The sequence below is a fragment of the Lotus japonicus genome, chromosome 6, assembly GCF_012489685.1.
Source record: "Lotus japonicus ecotype B-129 chromosome 6, LjGifu_v1.2".
Lineage (NCBI taxonomy): Eukaryota > Viridiplantae > Streptophyta > Magnoliopsida > Fabales > Fabaceae > Lotus > Lotus japonicus.
The window spans coordinates 11932332-11946627 of NC_080046.1; the positions used below are offsets into that span (position 1 = coordinate 11932332).

Here is a 14296-nt window from a genome sequence, read left to right on the forward strand (position 1 = left end):
ACAATTTTCACATAGTGTTTATTCTCTGGTTGTCGGTTTTGACAACGGCCGTGGTTTTTTCTCCGGTTTTGGAGTTTCCACGTTATATTCTTGTGTTGTTGATTGCGCTCCTGGTTAATTTTACTTCTTCAGCTATGTTATTTCCTAACACACATAACTAAACAAGTACTTCAAATTTTTAAATCTGACAAGTAATTACAAACAAATTAGTCTCCAAGTTTCCTAAAAATCACTCAAATAATAGGATCCAAGTCTCCATAAATTACATACCCTATTATAGTAAGGTAGGCAAAAATTAAAATTATTAAAAATATATATTAAATAATATATTATTATTATTACATGATTGGATTTCGGGTTGGGTTGGATGGATTATTATGGAATCCGATATTCGATCCAAAGATGATTGGATCGTAATAAAATCCATCTGGTAGACTCGTTGGCCCAATCCAACCCGCATTTTTACTATTGGATCAGATTGGGTTGGATGGATTTATTGGGTTGACCCAACCCATGTGCACCCGCGTATGTTGATTGAGCTATTAATTAATCAGAAATTTTGCTTTTGACAGATAAATTTGTAGTTATACCGATAATGTGTTGATCTAAAGGTAAATAGAACAGTTCAAACTCCAGAAAAATCATCTGTTAAGAGAAACGACACAATCTCCTCAACAGGTTTATACTTATCAATGACTAAAAAGGAATAAAAAAACAGTATGTGGTAAGTTAATAAACCATCGAGCATCTTGCCATTGTAAAGCACAAAGCGCCATTAGTTAAATAATTATTGTGCATCTTTAATAATAATTTTTTCGGAGACTTTAATAATAACAAGCATGTGATGCACAGCATCAAAACATAAGCATGCCTTTTGACTTTGTGAGAAGTGGGAACTGAGAAGGGATTGGAGATCAATGGCAGAAGCTCATAATATCAGTAACAGAGGACCAAGATGGTCTCTCAATGGAATGACAGCCCTTGTCACTGGTGGCACACGTGGAATTGGGTTCTCATTTTCTCCTTTTCTTTGATTACTATGTTTTGCTTATTACATCTTTGATTACTATGATTATGCTTATTACATCTTTGGTTACTATGATTATGCTTATTTTATTTGTTCTCATTGATCCATTTGAAACAAACTCTGTTTAGGCATGCCATTGTGAATGATCTAGCTGCGTTTGGCGCTGCTGTGCACACTTGTTCCAGGACAGAATCAGAGCTGACCAAGTGTTTGCAAGAATGGCAAAGTCAAGGCTTTTTGGCTACTGGGTCAGTCTGTGATGTGTCCTCTAGGCCTCAGAGAGAGAAGCTCATGCAGGAAGTGGCCTCCACCTTCAATGGCAAGCTCAAAATCTTTGTAAGTATTCAATAGTGCTAAAAGCATTTTTTTGTTTGTTTCCGAAGATATTCCTCAGCCGACAGACATGAGACTAATCCCTCAAGGCTCAGAGATCATGTTAAGTGGAGTGGGTAGGTCTCTCCCAACAAATGATTTTCCATAGGCACTGCCTAGGGTTCAAACCCTGAACTAAATGTTTAAGGATTCTAACTATCTACTAATTGTACTACACCTTTTTGATAGTGCTAAAAGCATAAAAAAGGGCTTGGAGAAAGCCATTAGATTGTGTTTGTAGATCTATTCAGAAGATTGTGGAACTCTGATACCTTGAATTTGGCATGATCACTGGAACTTAGACTACATTTAGATATATGATGCAAGTGGAATGGAATGGAAAGGATAGAAGATAGTGGAATGAAAAATAACTGGAATGAAAAAAAAATACCATTTTATTGTTTGGATAGTTTAAGGATGATATTGACTTTTTGCATGCCATTCTCTATGAATCGGAGGGTATGAAAAAATGGAGCATTGCTTTCAAAATAGCCTCCTTTCATCTAATTTACCTGTCACGAATCATAAATATGCATGACATTGTGCTTCAGATAAACAATGTAGGAACAAACTTTAGAAAGCCAACAGTTGAGTACACTGCTGAAGAATATTCAGAGCTGATGACTGTTAATTTAGACTCTGCATTCCATCTGTGCCAACTTGCCCATCCTCTTCTAAAAGCATCTGGGGTGGGCAGCATCGTGTTCATTTCATCTGTTGCAGGAGTGGTGAGCTTGGGTACTGGATCTGTCTATGCAGCATGTAAAGGTGAGTACTGCACTCATCAGGTCTTCTGTCTCATATAGATATGATTTAATAAAATGTTAGCATGAGCAAAGAGAGGCAATAATATTTTGTCCACTGATTTTTCAGCTGCAATTAATCAGCTTACAAAGAATCTGGCTTGTGAATGGGCAAAAGACAACATAAGGAGCAATTGTGTTGTGCCATGGGCAACCAGAACCCCACTTGTAGAACATGTAATTTTCTTGTTCTCTACCTTTCTTCATCTTTGCTGTTTCCCCTTCTAAGTGAAGCATTAAAAAAAAACTATTTATTGCATATTTGGACACACCGTGGAAAAGCAGGATGAAGCCAAAATCACAATGGACAGAAGCAACTTCTCTTAGCTTTTGCTTGTCCACCTTGATTTTGGCTTCACTGTGCTATTCTATCGTGGATCCAAACATATAGACAAGACATTAGCTAACCATCCAAACCTGCAGAATTGCGAAAGAAGCACTGAGCTAATTTTACCACTTTCATAACTTTATACAGACATTTTCTATGTCTACTCATCATTGCTTCACCAAAATATTAGCATGTTAATATGTCATATACAATGAACTCCCAAAATTAATACCAATTTAAATATGTCTACATAGTACCAAACCACTGATCCCAACATGCTAAGCTTTTAGAATCTAGAAGGTCTGTTATTTTTGCTATCACAGTATTTCCTGCATTATGCACTGAGGGTCTGCTTTCAAATTTCATCAGTTATAAAAGAAATTGTACTTATAAGCTTTCTTTCACCACCACCTCTTTTATGGATAGGCAGTAGCATGGGTGGAATAATATATAGTGTTTCTCTATGCCATTATGTTTAATCCACAATATAGATTTTGAAGTCAATATTGGACAACCAACCTAGTAGAATTTTATAGTTTTTCTACTTCGAATTTATATGACCATTGTATTGAGATAATCAGATTTTTATTCATTACATGTATGTGCATCATCATTAAGCAAATATTTGTATTCAATGTTTTAGCAATTTGAATTTTGAATTCTTAAATTGTTTACTCCAACCTTTTTCTTTTTTGTAGTTGTTTCAAAACCAAAAGTTTGTGGATGATATCATGTCTCGAACCCCTCTTAAGCGCATTGCAGAACCCGAAGAAGTGTCATCGTTGGTGGCTTTCCTTTGTTTGCCTGCTGCGTCTTACATCACTGGACAGGTTATTTGTGTTGATGGAGGACTAACAGTGTATGGATTTCAACCCAGCATGAGAATCACCTGAAATTCTGTATTTGTTAGTCTAAGTGGAATAAATTATTCTCATTTTGTTTCAACTCTGCTGGTAGCTGTATCAGTATGTGACAAACCTTGATCTGCAATTATGTTTTCTTTTTCTTTTGATATGAGAATGGTTTGTTGTAGTTAACTCATGAAGTGTTTATTCTTGAACTGCTTGTTCTTTTTAGTTCTTTTGTGCACTTCTTCTCCCTTCCATTTTTCTTTTTCATCAATTAGCTTCTTTTTTCTGACACATGCACAGCTTTCTTTCATTGTTTTCTGGTTACTTTAGTTGTAGGTACTTTCTGATTGATTCAGCAAGTGAAAATGTGAGTTTTTGAGAGGCTTTGCGACTATGCTTCAGATTGAGTCCCTGTGAAAGAGTGGGAATAGTTGAAGTTGCAATAAGAAAAAAAAACAAAAGAGTATGTGTAGCATTAGCATACGAACCAGAAATAGAGGTAGAGGAGGGTGTCGACCTTGAGAGATGATTGCGATGAAGTTTGGAAGTGGATCAGACATTAAGAATGAGAACAAAAGCCATTCCTTACGAACTGCGACAACAAACAACCATGTGGTCATGTGGATGTGGATAAAGTCACACGTGGGATATATCATCCACATTAATTTTTGTTGAGAAAAGCAGAAACACAGTGAGATTTTGTTTTAGCCCCCTGCTCAAGTAAAGTTGAAAAAACATCCATGCGGTTAGAGATATAACAAGGTTTAATCATTGTCCGAACTGAAGTTCCGGTCGCTTTGTCTGATATGACACATCCATATGTATAAATGGAGCTGAGTGACAACCAAAAGTAATTATCTAAATTTTAAGTCCCATCTGTGTAATTAATAATTAAAAGTAAATTCTAAATTAAAAGTAAAAACTAAGAAAAAACCCTTAATCTTTAATTAACTAAACTAATCTAATTCCAAAATTACCTAAATAAAACCTACTCTAAATCCCTCTTCCTTATCTAATTAAATATGTTTTTGGATGCTTTCACAGAATAATGACAAGCATGTGATGCACAAGAGTAAAATATAGACATGACTTTTGACTTTTTGAGTGCAATAGAGAAGAGGGAACTTAGAAGGGAGTAGAGATCAATGGCAGAAGCTCATAGCAGTATCAGAGGACCAAGATGGTCTCTCAATGGAAAGACAGCTCTTGTCACTGGTGGCACTCGTGGAATTGGGTTCTCATTCTATCCTGCTCACTCAAACTTCCATTTTGCTACATGTATGCTAATTTAGTTTATTCTGATTGATCCATTTGAAACAAACTGTGTTTAGGCATGCCATAGTGAATGATCTAGCGGCGTTTGGTGCTGCTGTGGACACTTGTTCCAGGACAGAATCCGAGCTCAATACGTGCTTGCAAGAATGGCAAAGTCAGGGCTTTTTGGTTACTGGGTCAGTCTGTGATGTTACATCTAGACCCCAAAGAGAGAAGCTCATGCAGGAAGTAGCCTCCACCTTCAATGGCAAGCTCAACATCTATGTAACTATTCAATAATGCTAACCATATAAAGGGGATGGACAAAGCCATTACAATTAGACTGTGTAATAGATCTATGCAGAAGAGTGTGAATTAGACATTTTGATTCTTGTTTCATATTCTGTGTATAACTTTTTTGGCACTATCATGTAGTCATGCATATTATTGTCACATAATTGGAAAAAAATTGAATTAACATATGACATTGTGCTTTAGATAAACAATGTTGGAGCAAACTTTAGGAAGCCAACAGTTGAATACACTGCTGAAGATTATTCTGAAATGATGTCACTTAATTTAGACTCTGCATTCCATTTGTGCCAACTTGCACATCCTCTTCTAAAAGCATCTGGAAATGGAAGCATTGTGTTCATTTCATCTGTTGCAGGAGTGGTGAGCTTGGGTACTGGAACTGTCTATGCAGCAAGTAAAGGTGAGTTTGAGCACTACACACATCAGGTCTTCTGTTAATAAAATGTTAGCATGAACAAAAAGAGATAGTTATGTTCTGACCACTGATTTTTCAGCTGCAACTAATCAGCTTACAAAGAATCTGGCTTGTGATTGGGCAAAAGACAACATAAGGAGCAATAGTGTTGCGCCATGGGGTACCAGAACCCCACTTGTGGAACATGTAATAATCTTGTTCTCTATCTTTATTCATTTTAGTTGTTTATCTTTCTAACGAAACAATAAAAGGGCAAACACGGTGCTATAAAGCTCCCACTATGAGCGAGGTCCAAAGAGAGACCAGATCCATTTGTAGATTTAATGTAGGCGGTCTTACCTCACATTTTTGCAAGAGACTAATTCTACAGTTCGAAACTATGACTGCAAAGTCACATCACAGTAACCTTATAGTTGTGCCAAAACTCTCTCTATTTTCTAAGGAAGCAATAAAATTAAATATTACTTAGTAAACAGCACATTAGCAAACTATCCAAAGTCCAAACCTACAGGATTTGGGACGTGCATGTAAGAAGCACTGCGACAATTTTACCACTTTCATAACTACAGACAGACATTTTCTATTGACATTTATCATAAACTTCACCAAAATAACTGCATGACATGTACAATGAACTCCCATAATTAGAACCAATTTATAATGTCTGTACTAAACCACTGCTCCCAACATGCTAAGCTTTTAGAATCTATAAGGTCTTCTTGATTTATTTTAGCAATCAAGTATTTCCTGTATTATGCACCGATCAAGATTTTGCTTCCAAGTTTCAACAATAATTTTAGCAATAGTTTTTATGCTTGGAATTCATATGTCCATTCTATTAAGATGGGCTTGTGCACCATCAAGTAAATCTCTTTATTCAACGTTTTGGCAATTGAAGTTTGAACTTTCATTTTGGAATTGGAAGTCTGTGTTTGATCCAACTTTTTAAGTTTCTGCAGTTGCTTAAAAACCAACAGTTTGTGGATGATGTCATGTCTCGAACACCTCTTAAGCCGTTAAGCGCATTGCAGAACCTGAAGAAGTGTCATCATTGGTGACTTTTCTTTGTTTGCCAGCTGCCTCTTACATAACTGGACAAGTTATTTGTGTTGATGGAGGATTCACTGTGTATGGATTTCAACCCAGCATGACAATCACCTGAAATTTCTTAAGTGGAATAAACTATCCTCATTCATTTTCAACTCTACTGGTACCTATGTGTGACAAGTCATGACCTTGATCTGCAATTTTGTTTTCTTTTTCTTTTGATTGCATGAGAATGGTTTGTTGTAGTTAACTCATGAAGAGCTTATCAACGGCTCTCGTTGGATCAAGGGTAAATATCTTACCCGTAGGATCACATTATATTCTTAACTGTCACATCATGTCCTTATAAATGTATTCTCCTCCTCCTCCTCTTTATCACTATGTTTGGTAGAGTAGAGAAAGATAGAGAAGAGAGAGTAGAGAAGAGAGAAGTTGAGTAGAGAGAAATAGGTAAGAAATAGAGTAGATTTTAAGGTTATTTGTTATGATAGAGATAGAAGAGAGAGAAGAGAAAGAATGAGGTGGAAGAGAGAGAAAATATTAATTTTTATGTAAGAAAAGTAGTTTTTAAAAAAACAAAGACATTTGTGGCGGCTAGGAGCCTAATGTGGCGGTTTAGCAACCCCACTGTTTTGGACATAACAGAAAAAAAAAATAAAAAAACTTGGCAGATTCAGTTTCTTCGCAAATAGCGAAGACCACAAAAAGTGGATTTTTGGTTCCCTTAAACTCTCTCTCATCTACGGTAAAATACAACCAAACAAGATTCTTTCTTCATCTCTTGCCTATCTCTCTCTTCAAACTCTCTCTCCTCTATCTCATGCTTACCAAACATAGTGTATATTCTTAACTGTCACATCATGTCCTTATAAATGTATCCTCCTCCTCCCTCAATTTTCTGCGGTAGACATTTGTGGCGGTTTATAACGGCCACAAAATGTGGTCCAACCGCCACAAAATGTTGCTGCAAAATATTGGCACCATTAGTGGCGACCCGAAACCGCCACAAATGTCTACTGCAGAAAATTGAGAGAGAAAAAATTTGAGAGTATTCGTTCCCTAATTCAACACACATTCAACTTTTACTCACTTTTGTTTAATAAAATTCAACACCCTACCCACCACTTTTATTTCATATTCTTATTTTCTTTTATGTTTTTGTTTTTGTGATTATAAATTAATAATAATTATTGATTGAAATTAAATTAAAATAATTAAGAGCTATTTTTTTTCTTTCTAGTTTAATAATTTATTTGAAATTTATTTTTTAAATTTTATATTCTTAATTAATTGGAGGCTAAATATAAAAACTAGAGGGTCAAATGTCGTTTTTTTTGTGTCCAAATCAAATGAACCAAATCTTTATTTATAGACAAAAAAATTGATGAATTTTAGTAAAAAAAAAATTAATTGACTATGAAATAATTGACCCCAAATAATTAGGATGACATAAAAATCTAAAAATCATAACAATCAATGAGATTTTGCCAAGTGTATTAAGTGACTCCCACTACCAACACATTCAACCGGCTTAAAAAATTCAACCAGCCGAACATTAACACTATGTTTGGTAAGCATGAGATAGATGAGAGAGAGTTTGAAGAGAGAGATAGGCAAGAGATGAAGAAAGAATCTTGTTTGGTTGTATTTTACTGTAGATGAAAGAAAGTTTGAGGAACCAAAAATCCACTTTTTGTGGTCTTCCCTATTTGCGAAGAAACTGAATCTGCCAAGTTTTTTTTTTTTTTTTTTCTATTCTGTCCAAAACAGTGGGGTTGCTAAACCGCCACATTAGTCTTCCTAGCCGCCACAAATGTCTTTGTTTTTTTAAGAAATACTTTTCTAACATAAAAATTAATATTTTCTCTCTCTTCCACCTCATTCTTTCTCTTTTCTCTCTTCTATCTCTATCGTAACAAACAACCTTAAAATCTACTCTATTTTTTACCTATTTCTCTCTTCTCTACTCTCTCTTCTCTATCTTTCTCTACTCTACCAAACATACTGTAAACACCCTAATCAACCGTCCACTGCACACCTCCACCTCCAAATGTTGAATAGCTTTTTCAACCCCTTCATTGCACATTGTCTAAGTAACTGTATAATAATTTTTTTCTTTTAGATGCAATTTTATAATGATATATTATAGGGTAGCACCGGGTGTTAGATTTGCCACCCCGGCAATAGATCTAACACCCCACTTAAAAGTGGGGAAATACTAAAATGTCCCTCTGTGTTTATTTTCGGAACATAAAGTTCCGAATTTTTTCGGAACATAAACTTCCATAGGTAAGTTGGGAGAACAGTCAATATCATGTTTCTATGATGTTTCGGAACATCATGTTTCCAATATATTTCGGAATGTTATCTTCCGAAGGGTACTCCTACCATTTTTTTAAAAAGCCTGGGTGTTAGATCTATTGCCTGGGGTGGCAAATCTAACACCCTATATTATATCCAATGAAGGCTGAAGAGGGATCTGAACACAACTAGATACTCCCTTTTTGAGTTCTTAGGGAGAGAAATTGTAATTAAGCCACTCAGCCCCATATGAAATGGCAGCTGAGGAGGGCACTACTACTACAATACCAAACAGACCCTTAAGATGGTCCCTCAACGGCATGACTGCTCTTGTCACCGGTGGAACTCGTGGCATTGGGTCAGTTTCTTTCTTCATCTCTCCTTCTTTTGCAAAGACTGTGTTTTGATTCTCACCCATTTGAATTCTGGCTCCAAAGTTAACACCTTTGCCATAAAAATTTAATCTTTTTGGTCTGAACCTCTGAAACCCAGGCATGCCATAGTGGAAGATTTATGTGGGTTTGGTACCACTGTCCACACTTGTTCCAGAAACCAAGCAGAGCTTGATAAGTGCTTATCTGATTGGCAGAGTAAGGGCTTTTTGGTTTCTGGGTCAGTGTGTGATGTGTCATCTTTAGCTCACAGAGAGAAGCTCATTCAAGAAGTTACCTCTATCTTCAATGGCAAGCTTAATGTTTATGTAAGTTGAGTTGAGTCCCTATTGAGAATGGTTTCAGTGAGGTTTCAATTTTCATTTCTTATGACTTGTTGTAGTTCTCCTGACATAGGTGAACAATGTTGGAGCAAACTTTAGGAAGCCAACTGTTGAATACACTGCTGAGGATTATTCTGGAATGATGGCAATCAATCTAGATTCTGCATTCCATTTGTGCCAACTTGCATATCCTCTTCTGAAAGCATCTGGAATGGGAAGCATTGTGTTTATTTCTTCTATTGCTGGTGTGGTAAGCTTAGGTACTGGATCAGTCTATGCAGCAAGTAAAGGTGGGATACCTTAGTCATCCTAGTTTGTTGTTTAAGTTGGATGATGATAAAATGTTGGTGTGATCAGGGAAGCTGAATTTTTCTGTTTTGATGCTATTTTCAGCTGCAATCAATCAGCTTACCAAAAGTCTGGCTTGTGAGTGGGCAAAAGATGGCATAAGGAGCAATTGTGTAGTTCCTGCAACCACCAATACACCGCTTGTAGAACATGTAACATTCTTTGCTTCCTATTTTTACTGGAGTTAATTGCTTTCTTTCTGATAGAAGGGTTAACAAAATAGGATTTTAGAATGATACATTGACCAATGACCATCCTTTTCATTCAGTGGAACTTGAATAAAACACCTCTAGTGGCACACCATTTCCATCCAGGTTCATGGTTATAAACATCTGTTCAAGAAAAAAAAAAGAGACAAGACAAACAGTAGCTGACACTGGCAGAAGAAGAACTGTTTTTTAAAGAAAAACTGATAAGCTCCTGAATATTCGACAGTTTAGGTCTCTCCCTTGCCCAATTGCAAATGATCCCCAAAGATAATGTTGATCTTTATGTCTCCCTTATTTGTAACACTCTCACTTTCTAGCTAACTCTCTACTAACTAATCTACTAACTAGCAATGGGTATCCATCATTATATATATATGTTTGACAATCAATTTAGAGAATTGATTTTAGCTCCAAAATCAATTCTCTTGAGAAGCTAGGGAGAGTAGCTTCTGCGATGGGCATAATCAATTCTCAGATTCACAACATTACTCTATAGAAACCACTTTTCCCATAGACATATCCAAACATAAATCACTTTTACCAAAATCAATTCTACCCACAGTCAATGGTGGTAAAGCTGGTCCAAACACACACCTAGTGAAGTTCATTTCTTCAATGCAATTGCAGACTATATATTTAAGGCCATATATGACAGATTGTAGACTCTTATTAATGTTAAACCCTCTAGCTATTTCTTTTGATTTTTTAATGGGTAATGCTATTGGTGTGGTCACAAATTTAGTTCATCCTTAAGTTTCAGTGCATAAAAATTAACTGATTATTAGATCTCTTGACGAGGGTAGTAAATTGTAAACCATTGGAATTCAGTAATACTAGTGGTTGATCCAATATTATTATGTTGGTTCAACAGCATATGATTCTCATCAAGATTATACTTGACATTGTGAAGAAAGTATCTTAAGATAGATGTACTAAGAGCCACCCGTCCTCATATTTTTCTTCTAGTATGTTTTGTGAAATTTTTAACATATTTGGCTTCCTTAATATGCACTTCTGCTTGTTGACTCATGTGCGCACACGTTTCTTCAATAGTTCTTGATTGGATGCGGACCAAAGAGCACTTATTGGAGTTTATCTAGTGTTTTTATAGTAGAGAAACTCCTATAAGTTCTTCTTGGTCTGTATCTAAATAGGTTCATAATCATTAATGTACATTGTACATAGGAGTATTCTTGTACAGAAACACTTGTACTATGTCAGGCATCCTAAGTGTAAGGCATATCATTGGATGAAAAGGGAGGGAAGGTAACTGGGGATTTGATTCTCACGGAATTAGTGTGAAGTGGTGAAAGGTGTAACCTCATCTAACCATGCCCCGCACATGTAGCAGCAGGGAGAATCGTAAGCAAGGGATGCCATTCAGCTTAGCGAGGTAGAGGGAAAACAGAAAGGTATAAGAAAGATGTGATCAGGGAAATGGTGAGAGAGGCCAAGCCTCTCTTGTTGCCTAGCCTGTCTGTGTTTCCTTCCCTTTTCAGAGAAAGTTCATACATGCTTTGTATATACTGCCTATGATTATGATATGGTACTGACTTCATAATCTGATTTGCAGTAAATGATACAAGCAGTACATCGCCTTTTACCTTAATTATATATAAGACTGATGAACAGCTTGGCCTCAAACTTCAATGGCATCTGAGTTTTTCACCTTTTGCAAATGTGTTTGACTTGATATATAATTATATACTATTAAGACTTCCTTGTGAGAGCTACCACACTTTTTTGTAAAAGAAAAAGTTCTGAGCTGTGTAATAAGAGCCATGCATTGTAAAACATGGTTAATGTTGATAGAAGAATCAGAGAAAAGAAAAAGAATTTGCATCTGAATATTTCACTATGATAAAACTAAATTGTACAATGAGAGATTGAATCCTTATATAGGATGCAGTGGCTTGTTGAACAAGCTAACTGAACAGTAACTTCCTCTAACAGAAAGATAACTGACTCTAACAAACTTGACAGCTGTATACAGCTGTTACTAACAGAAATTTCAGTTGTGTCCAGCTGGCATTCCAGCTGGCACACACTTACACATTGAAACCGATATTTTCATATCAACAATATACCTATACTCTCTAATACACCCCCTCAAACTGAAGGAGGTGACAAAAGCACTTGCTTGTCAACTACATTCAGTTTGTCCTTTAACAGTAGAAACCTAGTTGGGGAGAGGGCCTATACTCTCTAATAAATGTTATGGTCTTCAAGAATCAAATCTCGACCATATGGACGACCAACCTCAATCTACGACCAAGCTCATGTATTATCTGGAGGACCGAGCGCTTGTGCGGGTGGACCGACATGTCGAGATTGGGTTAGAGGCCCAAGCCCAGTATCCTTGTGGTTGAAGGGCCGTCATTTGAAGACTACGATCAGGAAGGAAAATACTATTGACCGAGATATTGTGCATGGGTATTGGTAGTCTTGTAAACGGTTCGGGAGAAAGGTTGAATGGGTGAAGAGAGGAAAGAGAGTGGCCTGGGAATTTGGGGTCATGTAAGTTGAACAGGGGAGAGAGTTTTCCTAGGTATAAGAGGGAAAGAGCAAAGGAAAAATGACATGCTCACAGCTCACTTGTATGTTGAGTTCGCTTGATTCTTTATTTCTAACATTTAGGGAGCTTCCATTTGTGAACAAAATCTCCTATCTAGAGTTTGTAGCTGTGGCCCTTTGGTTGTTTGGTTAAGCTGCAAGATATAATAAATTTTCAGGATGCCTTTAGATATGATATATGCATGGATATTGAGAATTGAGTTTTGGAGCAGCTCAATTTTGCACTAGGAAGAAGTTATGCCATAATGGCTATTCATGTTTGTTGTACAACATTTTTCTTAATTTTAGACACAATTACTACTTTTTTTCTCTTATTATTTAACAATTCTTTGCTCGTTGTTTTCTACCATGATAGCTGCTTCGCAACAAGAAGTATGTCGATGAAATGTTGTCTCGAACTCCTATTCGGCGCATCGCAGAAGCTCAAGAAATATCCTCCTTGGTTGCTTTCCTTTGTCTGCCTGCTGCCTCTTACATCACTGGACAGGTTATTTGTATTGATGGAGGATTAACCGTGAATGGATTTCAGCCCAGCATGAGAATAACATGACATTCATGTGCTTCTCAGTTTGTTGTCAATAATCTTTGGAATAAAAGATCCATAAGAACATCACGGTACAATTTATTTTATGTTGATGGGAAACAAACCTTGAATGGTTTTCAGCACAGCATAAGAATAAAAATAGCATTTACGTATTCCTTGATTTATATATTTTTGGTAATAAAAATGATAGAACAAAGAGAAAAAATCTCCAAACTACCGGCTATGGCGTCAATAGCACGCGGGGGAGAACAACGAAGACCCATGGGTATGAGTTGTCAGCTACTACTGCAATCGGGTACCTCCTTGAAGTTCCTCACCAACTAAGTTTTTACTAAGTGCAGGGGAGAGTTAAATTCGGAACATTTGAACTTCTATGTCAGTCCAAGCTAATCCTTGATTTGCATTTTCTTCTGCTGTTTCAATGTGTTGATCACCATATGCCTCAGACATAACTTACGGTTTTTACTTTTTATCAAGAAACATTGTCTTGGATTGCTTTCTCAATTGGAATGTGATCTTGGCTCAACTTTTACCAAGGATATATTTCCAAAAAAAAGAATACTGAGGATATAGTATGAAATCATTAGAGTCTTCAATAGTTTAATCTTTTGAAATATTCAATTCATAACGTGATGATAAATTATTCATGATATTCATGACTGAGAGTTGATCATCATGTTGTTTTTACATCGAAAAGATAAATTACATTCACAAGGATTTGATATCTGTAATATACTAATATCTCTACCAACTCTTATCACTTGAGCTATCATTTTCGAGGACATAGTTGATTATGATTAATTTATGTTTTCATTTAACCATGATAAAAAAGAATTAGTTCCTGATTCTAGGAATAGTTTTGTTATCAGTTTTTACCCAATACAGAGATAGGGATGGGCCAGGCCGCTTTTCCCACACTCTTTGGGATACTCAGCCACTAGCCCACTATCAACCTACTTTTTCACTTAGCAAACTGATGGGCCAATGAAGGGAAGAAAGAATGCTTAAATTTTTTTTTTCGGTAAGCAGAATGCTTAAATTGTGGACTTGCATTATGATAGGTTGGTTATGATTATGAATTTGAAAACTTGTTATGGTTGTTTATTACGGAATTGTCTATGTTAATGTTATTTTGATACCCTTTTTTTTCAAGTCGTGACATATTTTATTTTGGCAGGTCAAATTTTGTAAGC

At 36.2% G+C, this 14296-nt stretch overlaps 2 protein-coding genes and 1 pseudogene across 2 annotated transcripts; all 3 read left to right on the forward strand.

The window, feature by feature from the left end:
• The first annotated feature begins 842 nt into the window (after positions 1-842).
• On the forward strand, positions 843-3606 carry LOC130722022 (tropinone reductase homolog At5g06060-like). Its single transcript, XM_057572607.1, has 5 exons — positions 843-1009; positions 1156-1363; positions 1951-2167; positions 2273-2379; positions 3229-3606. The coding sequence occupies exons 1-5, from the start codon at positions 918-920 to the stop codon at positions 3421-3423; spliced, it is 819 nt and encodes a 272-aa protein (XP_057428590.1). The 5' UTR covers positions 843-917; the 3' UTR covers positions 3424-3606.
• Positions 3607-3741: 135 nt separating this feature from the next.
• On the forward strand, positions 3742-6567 carry LOC130722021 (tropinone reductase homolog At5g06060-like; annotated as a pseudogene).
• Positions 6568-8843: 2276 nt separating this feature from the next.
• LOC130722020 (tropinone reductase homolog At5g06060-like) lies at positions 8844-13607 on the forward strand. The gene is made up of 5 exons (XM_057572606.1): positions 8844-9071; positions 9206-9413; positions 9502-9718; positions 9822-9928; positions 12915-13607. The coding sequence occupies exons 1-5, from the start codon at positions 8968-8970 to the stop codon at positions 13107-13109; spliced, it is 831 nt and encodes a 276-aa protein (XP_057428589.1). The 5' UTR covers positions 8844-8967; the 3' UTR covers positions 13110-13607.
• Positions 13608-14296: the final 689 nt, after the last annotated feature.

Excerpts from the sequence above, each read along its gene's own strand:
- LOC130722022 (XM_057572607.1), top strand. The coding sequence starts at position 918 with ATGGCAGAAGCTCATAATATCAGTAACAGAGGACCAAGATGGTCTCTC. Across the intron at positions 1,010-1,155 it reads GGTGGCACACGTGGAATTGG|GCATGCCATTGTGAATGATC; the intron begins GTTCTCATTTTC and ends AACTCTGTTTAG. Across the intron at positions 2,380-3,228 it reads GAACCCCACTTGTAGAACAT|TTGTTTCAAAACCAAAAGTT; the intron begins GTAATTTTCTTG and ends TCTTTTTTGTAG.
- LOC130722020 (XM_057572606.1), top strand. The coding sequence starts at position 8,968 with ATGGCAGCTGAGGAGGGCACTACTACTACAATACCAAACAGACCCTTA. Across the intron at positions 9,414-9,501 it reads ATGGCAAGCTTAATGTTTAT|GTGAACAATGTTGGAGCAAA; the intron begins GTAAGTTGAGTT and ends CTCCTGACATAG. Across the intron at positions 9,929-12,914 it reads ATACACCGCTTGTAGAACAT|CTGCTTCGCAACAAGAAGTA; the intron begins GTAACATTCTTT and ends CTACCATGATAG.